Source organism: Ranitomeya variabilis, chromosome 3 (assembly GCF_051348905.1).
Source record: "Ranitomeya variabilis isolate aRanVar5 chromosome 3, aRanVar5.hap1, whole genome shotgun sequence".
NCBI classification, from domain to species: domain Eukaryota; kingdom Metazoa; phylum Chordata; class Amphibia; order Anura; family Dendrobatidae; genus Ranitomeya; species Ranitomeya variabilis.
Genome location: NC_135234.1, coordinates 721661769 through 721684140, shown reverse-complemented (window position 1 = coordinate 721684140; position 22372 = coordinate 721661769). Strand labels below are relative to the sequence as shown.

At 43.0% G+C, this 22372-nt stretch overlaps 1 protein-coding gene across 1 annotated transcript in view; it reads left to right on the top strand.

The window, feature by feature from the left end:
• DDX10 (DEAD-box helicase 10) overlaps positions 1 to 22372 on the top strand; it is a 265027-nt gene that overhangs the window by 149192 nt on the left and 93463 nt on the right. Inside the window, exons 15-16 of the mRNA XM_077298338.1 lie at positions 4932 to 5096; positions 16455 to 16511. Of these exons, the coding sequence (XP_077154453.1) occupies positions 4932 to 5096; positions 16455 to 16511 (222 nt within the window). The remainder of the gene's footprint in view (positions 1 to 4931; positions 5097 to 16454; positions 16512 to 22372) is intronic.

Here is a 22372-nt window from a genome sequence, read left to right as displayed (position 1 = left end):
CTTTTGTGCATTACCATTAGCAGAAATATATTTGTATAACAAAAATTATTTAAGAACAATTGAAGATGTAGCCTTCACCAAGTTGTGCTGTTTAAAAGTCCTTTTATTACCCCATTCCTTGAGCTGGGGACATTACATCAAGGGCGGCAGGTACATTGGTAGGTACAGGCTGACAAAGTAGGACGACGGCCGCTTCGCGCTGACTGCGCTTCAACGGGTCCATGGCACCCTCACCCTCTGCCCCGCTCACCCCTCTCCGCATTCTTTTTTTACCACTTAAAAGGGAGCCTGACAGTAGATTGACGCTGTGCCAATGGCATGAATCATACTGGCTGCATTATTGCGGCCATGTATTTTTGACTTTGTAGCGCTGTGGTGTTGCAGAGGAAGCGTACTCTACAGGTCACACGGGGAGTCCTCCAAGGTCCATGGATGATACTGGAAACTGAGAGGTCCTAAATTACAGTCCACATAAAGGCCAAGAGTTGACACAGCGCCATCTGCTTAACATGGTTCCTCCTCGCAAATCTGACTGCACAATAATGGTATCAAGTCATGGATAAAATACAAAAATGTATAAGAAGCTTTCAGAAAGAGCAGGTCTTACTTGCACAATATCCCTGATAGCTGACGGTTATTGTCCTTGTACTGTATACACATTTACCATTGAGTGATGTGTAATCTGCCACCAGGACACACACAAACCCCAAACTTAAAGGTCTTGTCTCAAAAGCATAAACCATATACATCAATGTATAGAATAGGTGGTGAGTGTAATTTATGGGGGTCCGACTGCTGGTAACCACAATGATTACAAGAACTGGGGTCTCAAAGACTGTGCAATCACTCCTCTGTTCACGGTCTATAGAAGTGGTGGTCGCACATGCTACAGATTCATTCACCTATGTGATCAGTGCGGTTCCCAGTGGTCAGACCACCAGAGGCGATATATTTATCAGCTATGCTGTGGATAGATGATATACAGTGGCTTGCAAAAGTATTCACCCCTTGGCTTTTTACCTATTTTGTTAGTTTATAACCTGTTTTAAATATTTTTGTAATCCGATTTGTGTGTGGTGCGTCAGCACTAAATAGTCTAAGTTGGTAAAGTGAGAAAACTATAGGCATAAACTAAATTTATGTGATCAAATAAGTAAAAATTGATGTGCATATATATTCACCCCTTTTACGATGAAACTACTTAAATTTCTGGTGCAAGGAATTACCTAAATAAGTTACATGCTTGGTGAAAGGAAGTCCACCTGTGTGCAATCTGTGTCACACGTCTGTCAGTATATACACTTTACCTTTTCTGAAAGGCCACAGAGGTGGCAACACCATTAATAAGAGGAACCAATAACCAAACACCATGAGGCAGCACAGAGACCAAAGGTAACCCTGAAGGAGCTGCAGAGTTCCCAACAGAGACTGGAGTATCTGTCCATATGACCACAGTAAGCCATACACTCCATAGAGGTGGCTTTTATGGAAAAGTGGGCAGAAAAGGCCTTTAATTACAGAAAAATTGTAAGGCTCGTTTTGAGTTTGCCAAAAGACGTGTGAGACTCTCCAAATGTATGGAGGAAGGTGCTGTAGTCAGATGAGGGCGAAATTGAACTTTTTGGCCACCAAGGTAAACGCTATGTCTGGTGCCAAACTAACACAGCTCATTACCCCAAGAACACCACCCCCACAGTGAAACATGGTGGAGGCAGCATCATGCTGTGGGGATATTTTTTGGCAGCAGGGACAAGGAAAATGGTCCGAGTCGAGGGGAATAATGCCAAGGGGGTGCATACTTTCACAAGCCACTGTATCTTTTTGGGACAATCTTTTTTCACACCACTGTAAAAACATGAGTGGGGAATGGGTTAACCAAAGTGTATTTACAATGTACTTCATGTCCTTATGACACGTTCTGCTCCATGTGTGTATGCACATACAAGAATAGCAGATGTTTCCTGTAATCTCCATCAGTGCGAGCACCACAATAACACATTTTCTGATTATATGTTTTTAGTACATTTTTATATTATTTTTCCCAAATGTGAGCAGCAGATGGTTGGGAAAATAAATACTTTAAAACTCCAAATAAAATTGAGCAATTATTGCTGAGCAAAATAACTTGTTCCGGAGCTGTGAGGCGCGGACGGTTACCGGTCTGCATCCGAGAGGTGTCTAGAAAATCCAACCACCAGTAATTGGAGGCTGCGCTCAATGCTCTCCTGCCCTGATAGGGATTTATGGTTACCAGAACCTTAACCCTGAATATTTCTAGAATATATCATTACTTTGTGGTTGTTGGTGGTCTGACCTCTGAGACCCCTGCCTATCCGATATGAAAGGGTCCCCGATATGGATTAGGGGTTCTTCTCTGCTCATCATCGGCTGTGAGCCTCAATGTTCTGCTACGTGGGGTATTAAACAAGTTTCTATCTATCCATGTGACACCCAGCGATTTTGATGTTGGGGCTCTGGTATAATTAGAACGGGGGGTCAGCAGCTCCCATCTTGAAAGCCGAGGTTTCCATGCTGTACCGCCGCTCAAAGCATTGTCAATGCCAAGCATGCACATCTCCATTCAAGACTCTTCAAAACCATCTCTGGATCACTGGGGTCCTGGAGGTCAGACCCCCAGCAATTAGCGAGTCATTCACTGCATTACATATAGAGGATGACTTTTTTTGGAATAACCCCGTTACATTTTTATTCTGCCATACAAGGCACATTCTATCCATCCCTGTTATAGTTCATGCTGGGGAAAATGTATCGGAGGTCAAGTCATCAAAAATCTCAATATAATGAGGGTCCCAGAGGTCAGACCACAAAGTAATGGCTTATTCCCACCATTCTCTGCTTGCTTTAGTTTAGGGACCCGCATTCTAGGAATTGGCTTTACACCAGGAGCTGCACGGTAATCTGGTGCAGGGAAAGCCTTTCGCTGCGTTTTATTACCGGAGCTGAGGGGTTTGCCCCAAGTGGACGGTACCTCAGAGTCTTCGCAGTGGAAATCTGCAACTGTCAAATAAGAGGCTTTTTTTCAAGCCGCCACAAATGACTGATGGGCATTTAATTCTAAAATCTGCAAGATAAATTGACAATCCCTGTCCTCCCAAAATCTCAGATCAGATTCTGAAAAAAAAATTGACCCCCTTTAAAATTGCCGCCATTTAGTGTCAAGCATACCATGCTCTTATTAGCCTAATGGTTTGACCCCGTTTGTGTTGGTGTTGTGCTTATTACTGAGCTCTAGCCCTCTGCATCAGCCGTTTCCGACCCGGGTCACAAAACTGTATTCAGTTTTGAACGCTCCAGTTTGTCCCTGTTCGTAGTTGAGCGAGATCCATTAGATAATAGATAAATCGCACAACAAAGCCCTAATGGGATATTCCCATCTTGTACATTTATGGCACGTCCGTCCCTGAGATTAAGCTATAAATGGAGAGTAAATACAGGTCCCACTAATGGGATCTACACTAGTGATGAGCAAACGTGCTCTGAAGACGAATTATCTGCCGTGCTCGAAAAATATGTTTGAGTCCCTGCGGTTGTTGGACAGCAGCAACACATACAGGGATTGCCTGTTTAATCCACCTTAATAGTGGACCTGTCACTTTTAGCCTCTTTGAGGCTTCCTAAACCTAAAGAGGTTACAAAAGATGCAACATATGCAGAACAAGTCGTTTTGACATTGCTGTGCATTCTGTTGCAGCGCTTTTTCAGGGGGGTTCTAGGCGGAATCCACCTGTAAAACGTATACCCTGAGACTAAATGCGAGGTGTAATGGTGTGGGGGAATGTTAGTTCCAAGGACTTTGCCCATAGAGCGTGGCCATTGCTTCATGCAGCACCCGCTCCTACTCTGCGGTGACCCGAGCCTCATGGTGCTCGTTGGCAGAACTCGCATTTTTTTTTTTTTTTTTTTAATTGAATGTGAAGCATTAATATTTTTGTGCAGCAATTGGTCACACGCTGTAGTACCGTGCCCCCGAGCCTTACTTCTGCGAGAAAGGAGACATAAAAACATAATGGAGTTGGCCCCAAACCAGGACCATTTTATAGCTGCGCACAAGGCAGATGGGCCCGGTAATGCTACGTCGCCTGCACTAAAGGTAATGGCTTTTCTAAGGGGAATAATATTCTTTCCTAACTTTTTACTCCACTCCATAAAATTAGTTAAACACACACAAGGCAGATTTTATAATTATATTGCACGGAGGGGATGCGTTACTCTGGATGGATCGGCGCACCTTTCATCGGTTCGTTTTAATGTCACAGGGGTATTGCAGTTTTCTGCTATGCGAGAATGCAAAATGCAGGTTTGGGCAATTAACTCCTCCTAGTCTTGCACCAGGTTGCGCTGCATTTTCTGGGGAGCGAGAATTAATAAGCAGTGCAGAACTTCAGTTCCATAGGATTCTTAAAGAGGCAGTAACATTAAATGTAAATGTTCTGTAGTGACACAGACACTGGGGCTATTCTCCTCTTCATTGATCAGTGCTCTGGAGTGTATGTGCCCATTGTATCTCTTCTGCAGTTTCCCAACCATCATAGGTCTCAGATCAAGGCAATTTAGATGGGTAGCAACTACCACGCCTGTGCCGCATCTCAGGTTTCCTTCTCGACTCCTCCATTTTCACTACCAATCTTAACAGGAGTATTATTTTTTTTTTCTGGAGAATTAAGATTCCTATCAAATGTCTCAATTATAAGATGTCTATAGGGTGTGTAGTGAAAAGTATACAGTCAGCAAGTATTTAATTTCTCTGCTGTGCCACGACAGGAGAAGTTATGCGCTACACATTGCCATAGTGGTCTCTCCAGTACAGGGAGGAGATTATTTACCAGGCCTTATTGTGTCCTTACATTTGGAAAAGGCAGAGCCATGTGCTTTATCTACTCAACGGAGGACATTTTTTTTTCTATTTGCAGGCAGTACAACAATGGCCCCCGTTACAGAAAGCCGCAGTACAAGTTGCTGGTGCTGAAGATGATGATCAAAACGGCATTGATTTGACTAAAGCGAGAGAACGGCTGACCGAGGAGGACAAATACGACAAAGAGACATACAGGCAAAAAATCAAGGAAAAACATCGGGTAAGAACAATTTTTCTGACTTGTAAGATTTGTCTTTTTTTTTAACTACTCATTGAGACCTTTGCAGTTTTTTACGATATGCTCTTTTATTAGCAAAAATATTTATCTATATTAAAAAATATAAAATATAAAAATAGGCGTTATACTAGACACGGTGAAAAACAAGCTCTCCTATGAAGCTCAGCCTGAGACTTTGCTTCACCGGAGTACAAAGATAAGTCACGGAGGTCTTCAACGTGCCCCTGATTACATAGCCAACACACTTTTCACCCCTCAACACCCCACTGTGTTGGCACCACATCAATGCTACTGTCAGAGATTGACAGTGGCATGTAAGCGGTTAACAGCAGCGATTGGAGCTCCACTCCTGTTGCTGCTAATAAATCCATGTGCCAGTTGTATAACACCGCCAGCGCCTGCCCTTTATGGTTTGAGCTCAGCTCTTACGCTCACTCCATGACTTAATAGTATGTCATAAGGCAGGAAGAGGTTAAGAAGGCTTTTTCTTAATTATCACCTTGTCTAAATGAGCCTCTAGGCTCAAAGATTTCTTGAAATCTGATGATGCAGCTCCTCCTACCGTACCCATAAACCAATTAGTATCCATCTGGTAAACGCTCCCATATGCTTCATGCAGGCGTCAGATACTCATTGCTTTATGGCTATTGCTGATGTAGTGAACTGAAAATTCATCTCTCTGGGGCATGAATACCCAGTGTGAGTCTTCCTAGCAGTGTCCTATATTTCTCAGAGTTTTGCTTAAGCTTTGGGTTATTTTAAGGAATCCATAATTAATGTATTCATTTAATCTCTCTAATAAGTACTGCTGGCTGCTGATGAGAAAAAAAAAATCTCTTGAATAGAATAATGAGCAAAGCACAAAAGAAAACATTAATATATTACGTGCCCCCCCTAACTATTACTTCTCCACAGTGGCGGGATATCACTGCTGTCACGGAACGCCATTATTAAACACGCTTGTATGAGTGATATAATCGCTATAAAGCTTCACGTTATCACATCAGTTACCAATAATTGAATTTTTTCCTTGTGCACCACACTGAGAGCGGGGTAAATGTGCAAAGAGAATGGCCACATCTATCTTAGCGGAGTGTCGCTGGCTGTTCTACATCTATCCTTGGTGCAGTGTCGCTGGCTGTTTTTCATCTATCCTTGGTCCAGTGTCTCTTGCTCTTTTACAGCTATCCTTGGTCCAGTGTCTCTTGCTCTTTTACAGCTATCCTTGGTCCAGTGTCTCTTGCTCTTTTACATCTATCCTTGGTCCAGTGTCTCTTGCTCTTTTACATCTATCCTTGGTGCAGTGTCTCTTGCTCTTTTACATCTATCCTTGGTGCAGTGTCTCTTGCTCTTTTACATCTATCTTTGGTCCAGTGTCTCTTGCTCTTTTACATCTATCCTTGGTGCAGCGTCTCTTGCTGTTTTACATCTATCCTTGGTCCAGTGTCTCATGCTCTTTTACAGCTATCCTTGGTCCAGTGTCTCTTGCTCTTTTACATCTATCCTTGGTGCAGTGTCTCTTGCTCTTTTACGTCTATCCTTGGTGCAGTGTCGCTGGCTGTTTTTCATCTATCCTTGGTCCAGTGTCTCTTGCTCTTTTACATCTATCCTTGGTGCAGTGTCTCTTGCTCTTTTACATCTATCCTTGGTGCAGTGTCGCTGGCTGTTTTTCATCTATCCTTGGTCCAGTGTCTCTTGCTCTTTTACAGCTATCCTTGGTCCAGTGTCTCTTGCTCTTTTACAGCTATCCTTGGTCCAGTGTCTCTTGCTCTTTTACATCTATCCTTGGTGCAGTGTCTCTTGCTCTTTTACATCTATCCTTGGTGCAGTGTCTCTTGCTCTTTTACATCTATCCTTGGTCCAGTGTCTCTTGCTCTTTTACATCTATCCTTGGTGCAGTGTCTCTTGCTCTTTTACATCTATCCTTGGTGCAGTGTCTCTTGCTCTTTTACATCTATCCTTGGTGCAGTGTCTCTTGCTCTTTTACATCTATCCTTGGTCCAGTGTCTCTTGCTCTTTTACATCTATCCTTGGTGCAGTGTCTCTTGCTCTTTTACATCTATCCTTGGTGCAGTGTCTCTTGCTCTTTTACATCTATCCTTGGTCCAGTGTCTCTTGCTCTTTTACATCTATCCTTGGTGCAGTGTCTCTTGCTCTTTTACATCTATCCTTGGTCCAGTGTCTCTTGCCGTTTTACATCTATCCTTGGTGTAGCGTCTCTTGCTCTTTTACATCTATCCTTGGTGCAGCGTCTCTTGCTCTTTTACATCTATCCTTGGTCCAGTGTCTCTTGCTCTTTTACATCTATCCTTGGTGCAGTGTCTCTTGCTCTTTTACGTCTATCCTTGGTCCAGTGTCTCTTGCTGTTTTACATCTATCCTTGGTCCAGTGTCTCTTGCTCTTTTACATCTATCCTTGGTGCAGTGTCTCTTGCTCTTTTACATCTATCCTTGGTGCAGTGTCTCTTGCTCTTTTACATCTATCCTTGGTGCAGTGTCTCTTGCTGTTCTACATCTATCCTTGGTGCAGTGTCTCTTGCTCTTTTACATCTATCCTTTGCGCAGTGTCTCTTGCTCTTTTACATCTATCCTTGGCGCAGCGTCTCTTGCTCTTTTTACATTTATACTTGGTGAAGGACCCTCGTCCAGTGGCCAGATCACTAGTCTTTGGCTGCCGGACCATAGTACTACGAACATCCTACTACCGGCTCCTCTTCTGATTAGTAACCCTGACAAAGCCATGTAGGCATGCGACGATCCGAGGACGTAGGCAGTTTGCAGTTCTCTGGTCACGGTGTACAAGTTGCGCCACGACGAGGGACCAGTGAATCATTTTGCTCAACTTCACTCTAGTGACTTGTAAACCCATGCTAAAGATGTCATTAAAGAGCAGAGCGGGCATTTCCTCCAGAGCCCAGGACAGTTTCCTCTAAGACAACGACCAGCTCATTTTACCACACAGTCAAATGCCTTAAATGCAAAACTCTGGAAAAAATAATAGTTTTCTCACTATTTTTTTTATTTTCCCTTACTGATTTTTTTTTCCTCCTGTTTTATCAGTGCATATACAGTAAACTAATTGGTGTCATCAACACAACAACTAGTCCTCAAATGGGGGGAAAAAAACCAATCCCTCATGATTAATTAATCATGACATTTCTGTTAACTCCGATTCTAATAGAAACACAGAAAAAAAATTAGCAAGTGTCCATATCCTTTAAAAAGTTCCCTTTTTTTCCTCTTTTCAATAAATTGTACAAATAAAAATAAAGCAACTTTAGCAATATATTTTATCAGAGAAATCCTCTTTCTCTTCCTGGACTGAACAATCATTGTCACAATTCTCAATTCACATGAAAAGTCGGCCTCTGTGATTACAGACTGGTCCATTGTAGTGATAGGAGCTGACAGTTGGTGCTCGTAAAGTTCTATGGAGAACTGCAACAATCATTTCAGGAGAACCTGCAGCAGAATGTGTCTCTAGCTCCTCCCTCCTTCTACATCGAGTTTTACACGCACCAACTGTCTTCTCCGATCTCAGTAATGGGAATATCTGTCTTCACTGAACACACATTTTACTCCTGAATTAAGAGTGAAAGAAATGGATTCCTCTGATACGATCTCTGACAAAGTTGTTTATTTTCATGTTCACTATCGATTTCTGAAATAACGATTATAATGAGTTAATCTTTTAAGACTTTTGTATTTTTCTTATTTTTTTCTTCATTATTGGGTCACATGGCTGTAATTTTTAACAGATGATCAGACAGCAATTACCAATTTCTACAAGTACCCAACATTGTGACTGCGGTTATGATAACTGTGCTAATTTGCGCACTAAATATAGCCACAAATCACTTAGGATTACTTTTTAATTGCCGAACATTTATAATACATTCTTTTACGCGTTCATTAAGTTTCTAATTAAAGATACTCTCTTTGCACGTACGTCGTAATTAGATGTATTTTTAGGTCTTTTGTACCGAGGTGTTACATTTATTACGGCTGTATTACAGTGGGTTATCAGTAATGAATGTGAAGTGAGGTTTAATCGGTTGTGTCTTAATTACTCGTTTGGTCGCATTTCACCTTGTCAGGATGGGGTGTAAAACTGTAAATATATTTGTATCCTAAAGTCTTGTGGGCGTCACACTCATCCTGTCCTATTCGCTAAGTTTATAATCAAAATGGCAAGACCAGGAATACAATCTGTAAAGGGGTTGTCTCATCAAATCAACCATCGGTCATATAAACATGATTGGGGTGAGTGGGGATCTGGTGGACAACCTGCTCAGTCTGTGTACTACTGTGTGTAGCCAGCAAAAGTCTGACTTTACCGGGGGTCCTAACACCTCTCCGTCATCGGCTGATCATAACTCTTTTGACGTTGAGCTCTCTATGATGAGGCAACCCCTTGTAACTAGTAAAATTTGATCAAAAGTTGATTATTTTATATCCACCTGCAGTGATTTTCATTACATAATATATAGTATCAGACATATTTTAAATTTTAGCTTAACGTTGGCTGAACCCTCCCATCTGGGATGATCTACTGTGTATGCGTGTCTCCTGATCTCGGCCGGGGAAGTTGAGGGTTGAGCAGTCTGAATGGTAAAGTTCCCATACACATTAGGGTACCGTTACACAAAACGATTTACCAACGATCACGACCAGCGATACGACCTGGCCGTGATCGTTGGTAAGTCGTTGTGTGGTCGCTGGAGAGCTGTCACGCAGACAGCTCTCCAGCGACCAATGATGCCGAGGTCCCCGGGTAACCAGGGTAAACATCGGGTTACTAAGCGCAGGGCCGCGCTTAGTAACCCGATGTTTACCCTGGTTACCATCGTAAATGTAAAAAAAAACAAAACAGTACATACTCACATTCCGGTGTCCGTCAGGTCTCTTGCCGTCTGCTTCCCGCACTGACTGACTGCCGGCCGTAAAGTAAAAGCAGAGCACAGCGGTGACGTCACCGCTGTGCTTTCACTTTACGGCCGGCACTCAGTCAGTGCGGGAAGCAGACGGCAAGGGACCGGACGGACACCGGAATGTGAGTATGTACTGTTTTTTTTGTTTTTTTTTACATTTACGATGGTAACCAGGGTAAACATCGGGTTACTAAGCGCGGCCCTGCGCTTAGTAACCCGATGTTTACCCTGGTTACAAGCGAACGCATCGCTGGATCGGTGTCACACACACCGATCCAGCGATGACAGCGGGAGATCCAGCGACGAAAGAAAGTTCTAAACGATCTGCTACGACGTACGATTCTCAGCGGGGTCCCTGATCGCTGCTGCGTGTCAGACACAGCGATATCGTATGGATATCGCTGGAACGTCACAGTCGTGCCGTCGTAGCGGCAAAAGTGCCACTGTGAGACGGTACCCTTAGACTAAAGTCAACCTATATCAATGGGGTCAAGCCAACAGTCTCTAATTTATCTGGGGGCACCTCCTGACTGTCCCGCGGTAGATGATGTCGAGGGACAAAAAGATAGAGGACGAAAGGATCTGCAGTCTGAAATTTGACATACCTAAGAAGAGAGAAGACATCGGCAGAGGAGTTGGGCGCCGGCTCTCTTATAGAGATCACATTTGGGCTCCTGTGTATGGGAGAATCGGCTGAGCTAGCTGCCAGCCAAACCATTGTTCAGCAGACAGCGATCTAAGGTGTACGGGGGTGTAACACCGGGCTCTTACGCACTCTTGCTATATAAGCTGGCACCGGCTTTCTTTACTCCCCTTCCCCTATTGGAAACATGTGAACGTTAAGCCGAGCCAAACAATCGTGTGCGTGGGGGAGATGTTATTTGAAGCTCTTCGTTCCCAGTTCTAAATCTCCCATAGTCTCCAACCAGGTAAGTACATGGAAATTGTGGGGCCCCATAGCTGAAGTTCTAATTGCCCTCCTCCTTCCCCCAAAAACAAAACAACAAAAAAACCTTAATATTTGGTGGGGGGGATGGGGAGGGGTCAAAGAGCAGCATATCTCACAACCATACTACTCTTGCAAATTAATTTTCCTCCTTTAGAAGACCTTAGATTGCCCTTTCATTGGCACCATAAAGTATGATGCCAACTAGTGTCCCTCGAAACACAGTATGATACCGACACAGTGAACTCCTCCACTATACCCTTCACCCACACAGTGTGATGACCCTACTGTACCCTCTTCCCCCTCAACTCTCCCCCGACAAAGTACGGTGACCTCTACACAGTATGATGCCCCAACTATGATCACCACACAGCCCTTCATACAGTTTAATGGGCCTCCACACAGTATAATGGCCCCCACATTCCTCCACTCAGTATGATGGCCCCCAACATAACCATCCACACTGTTTAATGGCTTCCACTAGTCCTCCAAATAGTATAATGGCCCCCACACACCTCCACTTAGTGTGATGGACCCCACACGCCTCCACTTGGTATGATGGCCACAATACAACCATCCACACGGTATATTGGCCCTCACTAGCCCTCCAACTAGTATAATGGCCCCCACCCAGCCTTCTACACAGTATTATGACTCCACACCGTATAATTGCTTCCATACAGTAAGATGGTCCCCACATAGCCCTTCATACAGTATTACGGGCATCACGTGGTTCTAACTACCATATTACTGGCACCACATGGCCCTCCGTACAGTATAATAGGCACTACATGGTCCTGCATACATGAAAATTAAACAAATACTCACCTCTCCCTGTTCCTCTCTGCTCCGACCTCTGCAGTCTCTGGTTTTCTGACCCTCTGCGTTGCTCGGCACAGAGGGCGCGCTTTGGTGATGTCATTGTGTCCTCTCCGCTGAGACGTCACAGAGCTCAGACGCAGAAGTGGGCCGATGGCGGAGGGAGAGTCTGTCTATATCCCATCATTGTTTTCAATTGTATCGGCATCCAGGATGCGGGAGAGGCAGCGGGGAGGTGCCGCGTGGTCTGCTGCTAATGGCGGTACGCTACTGTCTCTAACTATTATAGGTAGTGATGGGCGAACCCTTGAATGCTTGGGTTCAGCCTAACTTTTAAGTACAAAAAGTTTGGTTTGGGCACCAGAACAGTACCCGGACCCCATTCAGAGGAATGGGAGTCCCGAACATCCGTTGTTTGCCACGCGGTCATGTGCCTCTGATCAGCAGTAAGATTATTACCGGCCTTCAGAGAGCTGCAGTTCCCATGCTGTCAGATGACAGCGTGAACTAGTGCTGTGACCAGAGGTAAAAAGTTGACAGAGCTGTCAAATGAACAGCAACTTTCTTACCGGCGTTAATGGTCTTACCGCCGATTAGAGCCGCCGGTGTTTCTCGCGCTGTCATGCAGTTGACAGTGTGGGAAATGCCTGATGTTCGGGTTGCCGAACCTGAACAGTAACAGACTTCCTGGAAAAGTCTGTTTTGGGGGTCCGTGCCCTCAAAAACAGTAGGTGTTCGGTACGGACGCTGAACTTTACTGTTGGGGTTCGCCCATCACGAGTCATGGGTCTTAAATGGCACTGGTCTTCGATGGGCTGTAGGGGCCTTTTGGGTCCATTAGGGCTCCAGACTTCTGGTGCGGCTGCACCACTACAGTTAACGCTCCCAGGGAGAGAGCGTGTATGTCGGATGAACGCTCTTTGGGACGTCTTTCGCGGGTCCAATACCAGCTTCATTTTACTTTTCCAATTCAGTGTTTATTTCCTATTACTAGTCCACGATAACAGGAAACTGCTTGTACGCAAAATGCCGGCTCTACTCCTCAGTTAATGCTAAGGATCTCCCTTAAATGGAAAAACAAAGCAAATTAAAAAATGACAACTTCTAAAGCTGATGTCAGCAGGAGATGTTTTCAGTTCATATCATTGCCTTTCAAATGGGGATATTAACGGGAAGGCTTATGAGTTGCCCAGGTGGAAACGGCACCGAGCGCGGCTCTGCTCCACAACCACTGAGGTGTGCCAGATATTTCTTAAAGATAAAAAAGTAATGTACTGTGAATTACACACCTTAAAGACCGTCACCTTTATCTTATAAAACGGGATAAAGATGCTCGATAATTTAGTAATCGTCAGCCTAGTATTAAAGGCCAGAAAAGGCGTTCACTCTCTGTGAAGCAATGTTTTATAGATTTCTCTTAATGCATCAAACAGTCTGAATAACTACAGTCTTTATTGATTTGGCTCCAAAAGTGAAACGCTTAGAGATACTGCTTGGATATTTTTTGTTTTTACCTTTTCCCTCAACTTTCCATACTTTACTCTGCCCTATTATGTAGATGTGGGGGTTCCTGTTTGCACGTATTGCTCCATTTTGCTGCCCATTGGCAAGTACAACAGGTCTGTAGAGAAAGGCCACAGGACTCTATATGTATTGTCCGTTTTCACCTTTAAAATAGCATTATTAGGTCTTAGACCTGATGAGGCTGACAATCTTACTTATGGTAGAATAACTGTACAGTTATTGTAATAAAATGAACGTTTTATGAATCCATCTATAGTGTCAGGTTTTGAGTAGTGAAGGGCGAACCCCTGGATGTACTGGTTCGGCCAAACGGTTAAAAGAAAAAAAAAGTTTGGTTTGGGTACCAAAGCAGTACCTGGACCCCATTAACATGAATGGGGGGCCCAAACATCCAGTGTTTGCCGTGGTGTCCCTGCCTCTAACAGCATGAGCCCACAGCTGTGACCGGAGGTAAAAAGTTTGTCTACGGTCACAGCCATTGAATGATGGGACTACTACTGCCATTAGCATACTTCTGCTGCAGCTAATAACAGCAAGAGCAGGCGGCAGCTGATAGAACTATATTTTTGATAACCAGCCAGGCAGAACTGACAGCTGCATGTTTGTCCTCATCTGTCAGCTTTAGCAAGAATAGAGGGGCCCCATGCCATTTTTTTAAATGATTTAAATCATTAGAAAAAAAAAACACGGAGTGGGTCCCCCCCATTTTTTGACAACCAGCTAAGCTAAAGCAGACAACTAGGGGCTGTTATTCTCAGGCTGGTAAAGGGCCATGGATAATTGGCTACCCCACCAGTGCCTATTAGATGAGCCAATTCACCTTTGTATTGTCCAGTGACATCAAGCCCAGGGCTTAGTAATGGTGAGGCATCTATAAGACACCTATTCATTACTAATCCTTTAGTTATGTTCTAAATAAAAGCACAGCCAGAATAAAGTCCTTTATTTGAAATAAAAAAACACTTTTTATTTAAATATAGCAAACACTGTTATACTGATCTAATGCCCATTCCATTGAAGCCATGGTCTCCTGTAAAAATGGAAAAACAACCATATCCCTCACCTGTCCGTCGTTCTTTCCCACACCGGAATCCTTGTCTGGGATAAATAGTTCTCAACCTGGATGATGCCAAGATGAGACCTTTAACGCGGAAAACCACGGGAGAATGAGGAGCGTCAGTGACGTCATCAAGGTTACCACAGGTCACTAAGGCTTCTTTCCCAGCCGGGACAATGAACTGCGGTGACCTCAGTAAGATTACCGCTCGCAACGTATGACAAAGTCTCATGGTGCAGTGCTGAGCTCAGTGAGTCACTGCAGTTTCGGGTCACGGCTGTAAACACAGCCTCAGTGACCTGCGACGTCACATGACAGCTCGGCAAACACTGAATATTCGGGCTTTGTGAATGGGGTCCGGGTGTGGGTATTCTTCTGGTACCTAACTAAACTTTTTTTTTTTGTTAACTGTTCTGCCGGAATCGAACATCCAGGGGTTCGCCTATCACTAATCATAAGGCCTTGCATCCGCCATCCAGAGCAGTTCTTTTAATCAGTACTCTCACTTACCTAAGCCATGTGCTTGCTCAAAGGTCTTGTTATAGTGTAGACTTCAGAACAAGCACTTTCAGACTGTTAATGTATCACAGCAGCAATAAGCTTAGCAAAAGGAAGAAGCTACTGAATCAGAACGGTCACTCCAAGGTATAATATTTCAAGGTTTATCGGATGGCCCGTTTTTCAGATCAATGAAGCCCTTAAGACGCGTGTTTTCTAGGAGTGTTTGTGTGTTTGATCAGTGGCCACAAGTCATGGATTTCGCCCATCCTCGCCAGCACAGGAACACAGCAGTGCCAGGGGATAGATTTGCATTTGTGAAGTTCAGACAGTGCTCCAAAAAATGTAAAGACAGTTTTGTCTCTCATAGTTACTGCAAATTGAAGAAATAAATCACGGGATATCTCATTATATTTCTCCTTGCATACCGCGGCTGAATTTAAATTGCCTTTTGTTGCAGCCGCGCCAAGCGATTCTTCCTTATCATCCCAGGCGCAGATGGCTGGAAAACAGCCGGAGGTGATGGGGCCACTCGCCGCACTTTTGTTTTACACTGGCATCCACTTTGCTGAACTCTTCAGTCTTCTCCTTGTGATGTTACAGCATTGTGAAGTGTGAGGACTACGGCCTCCTCAAGCGCACGGAGGAAGAGGAGGATGTTTAGGCATTTGTTGTTTGTTTTTTTTCCTCCCGTTTATTATTTTTTACATACGATGGCACGTGACCTGCGGGACCTAGCCTGGTATTTGAGTTTGGTAGCTCAAATATCTTGTACTTAATAACTTATCACAGTTAAAAGGAGGCAAAGACTTTGAAGCTTCACATCGGGAAAGTGATCCGACCCGCTAAGATGTTAAAAAAAAAATAAAATTTCCAATCAAAGCTTTAACCTGTTCTTATTGAAAAAAGTTACTTTCACGAAAACCTAATCAAACATGACCATAACTATTTCCCTGTGTTTTAATGATCACCGGCACTGAGGTTGTTTTTTTATTTTTCTCTCCTTTCTACCTCAAACAATCATGAACAATGAGCCTTCCATTAACTTCTGATTGTGTTCTGCTGCTGTCGTTGTGAACGAGGCGCACAGACGTCAGTTCATTATAATTTAATAGTCTCACTGTGTTAATGTTACACAAAATGCTTTTGCGATCCTTCTCGAACAAGAGCGGAGTATAAATTGAGATATTTTTCCATTTACTTGTAATTTAAAGGCACAAAGTTCATTTTGACTTAAGAGCGGAGCGTGGAGTTCCTCATGTCACATTCCTCGACTTGTGATTTTCTAAGTTTTCATTTTTCTTCTTTTGCTAGAAAAATGTTAACCATGTATTAGACCGGAAGTTAAATGCTAACTCCTGACATCTAATACCCTTGCCTGTAGTCTGAGAGCCGCCTGGGACCGCCAGTGCACACATCGGCCTGCGCATGGAGGGTTGGTGTATAGGGGACGGGATATGTATGAATAGCGCTGCATTGTCTTTATAACGTTCAGTTTGTAGAATGCTGCTGTTCTGCAATATATTATGTGTTGTTGCCTTGTACTCACGTATCTGTATTTTACAGGAAAGACGACTAAAGGAAAAGGCAGCAAAGAGAGAGGCCCACATGAAACCAGAAGAGGTAAGGCTGTCCATGTTTACAAGACTTCACATTGAATTTTTTTTAAGCGGATGGAAGAAAATGTTACAGATATCATACAGGATATCTTTCCAACATATCACAATGGCCCAAACTATGTAGTAAAATGTTTTTTTCCCCCCCTTTTATATTTTTCTCCTCCTCTGCTTTTCCTCCTCTTTTTTTTCTTTCCTTCTCCTTGCTTCTTCTTCTCCTTACTTCCTTCTTCTTACTTCCTTCGCCTTACTTCCTTCACCTTACTTCCTGCTCCTTACTGCCTTCTCTTTCCTTTTCCCCCTTCTTTGCCTTACTTCCTTCTTCCTTCTTTCTTCTTCTTACTTCCTTCTCCTTCTTCTTTTTTTCTTCCTTACTTCCTTCTCCTTCCTTTTCCTCCTCCTTCGCCTTACTTCCTTCGCCTTACCTTACTTCTGTCTTCTTTGCCTTACTTCTGTCTTCTTTGCCTTACTTTCGTCTTCTTTGCCTTACTTCTGTCTTCTTTGCCTTACTTCTGTCTTCTTTGCCTTACTTCTGTCTTCTTTGCCTTACTTCTGTCTTCTTTGCCTTACTTTCGTCTTCTTTGCCTTACTTTCGTCTTCTTTGCCTTACTTTCGTCTTCTTTGCCTTACTTTCGTCTTCTTTGCCTTACTTTCGTCTTCTTTGCCTTACTTTCGTCTTCTTTGCCTTACTTTCGTCTTCTTTGCTTTACTTTCGTCTTCTTTGCCTTACTTTCGTCTTCTTTGCCTTACTTTCGTCTTCTTTGCCTTACTTTCGTCTTCTTTGCCTTACTTTCGTCTTCTTTGCCTTACTTTCGTCTTCTTTGCCTTACTTTCGTCTTCTTTGCCTTACTTTCGTCTTCTTTGCCTTACTTTCGTCTTCTTTGCCTTACTTTCGTCTTCTTTGCCTTACTTTCGTCTTCTTTGCCTTACTTTCGTCTTCTTTGCCTTACTTTCGTCTTCTTTGCCTTACTTTCGTCTTCTTTGCCTTACTTTCGTCTTCTTTGCCTTACTTTCGTCTTCTTTGCCTTACTTTCGTCTTCTTTGCCTTACTTTCGTCTTCTTTGCCTTACTTTCGTCTTCTTTGCCTTACTTTCGTCTTCTTTGCCTTACTTTCGTCTTCTTTGCCTTACTTTCGTCTTCTTTGCCTTACTTTCGTCTTCTTTGCCTTACTTTCGTCTTCTTTGCCTTACTTTCGTCTTCTTTGCCTTACTTTCGTCTTCTTTGCCTTACTTTCGTCTTCTTTGCCTTACTTTCGTCTTCTTTGCCTTACTTTCGTCTTCTTTGCCTTACTTTCGTCTTCTTTGCCTTACTTTCGTCTTCTTTGCCTTACTTTCGTCTTCTTTGCCTTACTTTCGTCTTCTTTGCCTTACTTTCGTCTTCTTTGCCTTACTTTCGTCTTCTTTGCCTTACTTTCGTCTTCTTTGCCTTACTTTCGTCTTCTTTGCCTTACTTTCGTCTTCTTTGCCTTACTTTCGTCTTCTTTGCCTTACTTTCGTCTTCTTTGCCTTACTTTCGTCTTCTTTGCCTTACTTTCGTCTTCTTTGCCTTACTTTCGTCTTCTTTGCCTTACTTTCGTCTTCTTTGCCTTACTTTCGTCTTCTTTGCCTTACTTTCGTCTTCTTTGCCTTACTTTCGTCTTCTTTGCCTTACTTTCGTCTTCTTTGCCTTACTTTCGTCTTCTTTGCCTTACTTTCGTCTTCTTTGCCTTACTTTCGTCTTCTTTGCCTTACTTTCGTCTTCTTTGCCTTACTTTCGTCTTCTTTGCCTTACTTTCGTCTTCTTTGCCTTACTTTCGTCTTCTTTGCCTTACTTTCGTCTTCTTTGCCTTACTTTCGTCTTCTTTGCCTTACTTTCGTCTTCTTTGCCTTACTTTCGTCTTCTTTGCCTTACTTTCGTCTTCTTTGCCTTACTTTCGTCTTCTTTGCCTTACTTTCGTCTTCTTTGCCTTACTTTCGTCTTCTTTGCCTTACTTTCGTCTTCTTTGCCTTACTTTCGTCTTCTTTGCCTTACTTTCGTCTTCTTTGCCTTACTTTCGTCTTCTTTGCCTTACTTTCGTCTTCTTTGCCTTACTTTCGTCTTCTTTGCCTTACTTCTGTCTTTGCCTTACTTTCGTCTTCTTTGCCTTACTTTCGTCTTCTTTGCCTTACTTTCGTCTTCTTCGCCTTACTTCTTCTTCCTTCTTCTTCGCCTTACTTTCTTCTTCTTACTTCCTCCTTCGCCTTACTGTCTTCTTTTTCCTTCCTTACTTCCTTCTCCTTACTGCCTTCTCTTTCCTTTTCCTCCTCCTTCCATGGCTATTTAATGGATGAACGATCTATAGGAAGATCAATCTTGTGCAAGGTTAGATAGGTCCACCAGGGACTTCTCCCCAGTTATTTTGATTGTATTAAGCCGTCGTGTTTCTGGTCTTCCTCTTCTTTGTTCCTTCTATTCTTCCATCCTTATATATACATAATACATTTGTATTAAAAGTTCACATGAATAGTTCATAGACCACAAGGCAGGAATGTCGTTGGGTAATTACTGTGGTGGGAGGCATTACTGCTTGTTTCTAGACGTAAATTGCAATTTATGGCTACTGGACATTGGTTACATATCTGCCTGACACGACCTGATAAAACAGGATACACACAAATGATTATCAATACTGGTCTATAGCTGATGACTGACATAAAGCCATATGTGACCTCAGCTTTGTTTTATGTTTGCCTTTTAGTGATTAAGGGAGGGAGCAGGGTCAGCTGTGACTTTGTCTTTTGTGACTGGAGGATCCTGTGTTATCGGCTGTGTATAGAGATGTTACCTGTCACTGTAATCCTGACTCTGATGATAAGGAGCCTGCTGAAAACACTTTCTGAATCGATAGCAAGTATGAGTCTAAAAAGCTCACAAATTTCAGCTCATAGGAAGTTGAATAAAATGAGACCTTGATTTCTGCGATCCGATGTCTTATTCAAGAATATTCTGCATTTTCTTAATATGTAAATGGGGTGTTAAGATCTATGGGCCGGACATAGATCTCCCTGAGAATCTGCCACCAGCGCATATTGTAAATGAAAGGAAGAGTTACCAGTGTGAGACATGTAATGGCTGATTAAAAACAAACAAACAAAAACTGACCAGAATTTAAATATAGTGTGAACAGGTGCAATCTGCAATGACTGCATAACATAGAAAAAAAACAACACCACAGCACTCTGTAAGGGCCATGATATATGCAAACACTGAATACATGAGATCTGAACTGCATTATTGCTAAATAGAATGTACTTACAAATGAAGTTTCTTAGCGCATAAATTGGCCAATTCATGTGTGCCCATCAACCACGACAAGGTGACCTTTACTTTGATGGGAACCTAACCTAATACTTATCAAACATGCCTTTCACAGGCTATAAGCCTACATTTAAATGGACAAGTAGGAACCAGCGCTAATTAAAAGTATTAGGTTAGGTACCCATCAAGGGTACCACCTTGGCATGGTTGATGGGCACACATGAATTAGCCAGCTTTGTAAGTACATTGTATGTAACAATAATGCAGATCAGATCTCATGTATCCAGTGTAATGACTGACAGTCTGCTCTACTTGTCTCCCACTGGTAACACCCCATCATTTACAATAATCTCTGGAGGTAAATTCTCCGGGAGATCTCTGTCCTGCCCATAGATCTTAACAGCTCATTTACATATGAAGAAAAATGTGAATTTCTCAAAAATAAGCCATCTGATCACAAATATGAAGGTCCCATTTTATTGAGCTTCCTATGACCTACATGCCCATGTAGACGCTTAGGGGGACTGATCCCACTAACAGGTTCCATGTTAAGGTGCCGAATACATGGAGCTATTATCTCTTGTAGCAATGTTGGGGCGGGGGGGAAGATTCCTTTGTACATGATGGAAGATGCTGCCATTTTTTTCTCTTCTGTATGAAATTGAAGGCTTACAGAAGTACCGTACCTATGAGGAGTCACCCACTTCCATAAGAGCTGGTGGTGCGCAGATTTGATATGTGCACAAAATCCTAAAGGGGTGCCCAGAGTTGGAGAAATGGACTGCTTTCCTCCAGAAGCGGCTCCACACGTTTGTGACGTCTGTTATTGCAACTCCGGTCCATAGCAATGGCTGAAGTTGAAGCGTAATACTAGAAACAACCTGTTGACATATGTGGCACTGTTATGTAAACTTAGCAGCTGTTTTCCTAATTCCATACAACCCCTTTAAAGGAATCAAGGAGTCTTAACCAAAATGGATGACCTAATTTGCTCGTCACATTCTGCGGGTTATCTTTGTTTTTTTGGTTTTCTGTTCCCCGCCTTCCTGACGTCCATGCTTGCTCGTTATGTCACTGATCTCCTTTCTGTAGATTGCCAGCATTCATTGTGTACTGCCCATCACACCGGGAACAATGCGGATAATTATCTATACAGCCGCTGAAATGAGAAATAATTATTCCGTCATGAGAGATAGAAAGTCTTGTATTACTAACTGTTAAGAAGCACTTTGTCTTCTAACAAAGGGTGTAAATGTGGAGCTTTCTGGAGCTCGGCGGCATCGGCAGCGCAAGGATGCACATCATTTTCTGACTACTTGTTTTCTACCAATTTCTGGTGAAGATGGACACCTGCCTATTATATCCAATAGGAAAATGTCAGCTTCGTTCCTGAATAAACCTGATCGGATATATAATTGGTGATTATTTGGGGTCCAGTGTAGCGTTCGCGGTAGCAATCAACATTGGATTGAAGTAGGGCGACGACTGAACAACCAGTGATCGCCTGGTGGGTGATCGTTACTCGGAAGTGGCCATACACATTGTAGTCCATATTGGCCATGTATGATCAAAACAAAATCTTCAATGAAAGAAATATATATCTATCTTGCAGATGAGGACTGTTTACCATCAGTTGGCCAAAATTGTCCTCAAATTTCACCCATTGAACAAGTTTTTTGGTAGAAATGATCCTCTTGTTGTCAACAGTTCAATGTTTTTGGCCACTTTAGAAGCTGAGAAATAGGCTAGAATCTTATCAATAAAATCATAAAAGAATATGATGCTTGGATCCAACACCGTTTTGACGAAGCCCTTGTGCCTCTTTCTCAAAACCCGAAGAACGAATGTAGACAAGTCAACTTCCGAGAGCAAGACTGAATCATCGATTCATAGACTGTAGATGTTTCTACGTGGTGGTCTGTAGATTGCACCCTCATATGTAGATCATTTTCCACCAGTAAGTCCAGGTCATTTTGTTTTTTTGCTTTTCAGTTATTAGAAAGTGTAAGGAGTGGGGGTTTTTCGTTGTTTTTTTAAAGTGACCACTAAACTTTACGGTAACGTACTGATTGCTAGGACTTGACTATTGAGACCCTCAACGGTCCCAAGAACGAGGCTATTGACCCCAGGAGTGGGGCTTTTCAGAGCCTTGTCTTGAATGGAAGCAGAGGTACCCATGTTTGACATGCTCCATTCTTTATCTAGAGGATTGCCGGAAAAAAATACCCAAGGTCTGTTCACTGATTTAGGGTAGTACTATGAATGGAGCAGAGGTTAGGCGCTCCATTCATTGTGTGGGGCCCCTCTCTCAAAATCGCTATTGGCTCCATTGGTGGGACCCCGAGATGAAGTTCAGCAGATACGGGATAACTTACTTTCTTTACATTTTAACTATTGAAAGGCATGGGTTTTATTAGAAACCTATTGAAAAAAAAAACTATTGATATAGAGAAACTGTTAAAAAAACACACACCAGAGAGGGGCTTTATTTAACCCCCTGAGTGGTCACACTAATGTTTGGTCCCTGCCTGTAGTGAAGTGCTTAGTCTGTCGTTTTCGGTGCCGCTTCGTTCCTCCGCTGGGTGTGACTAG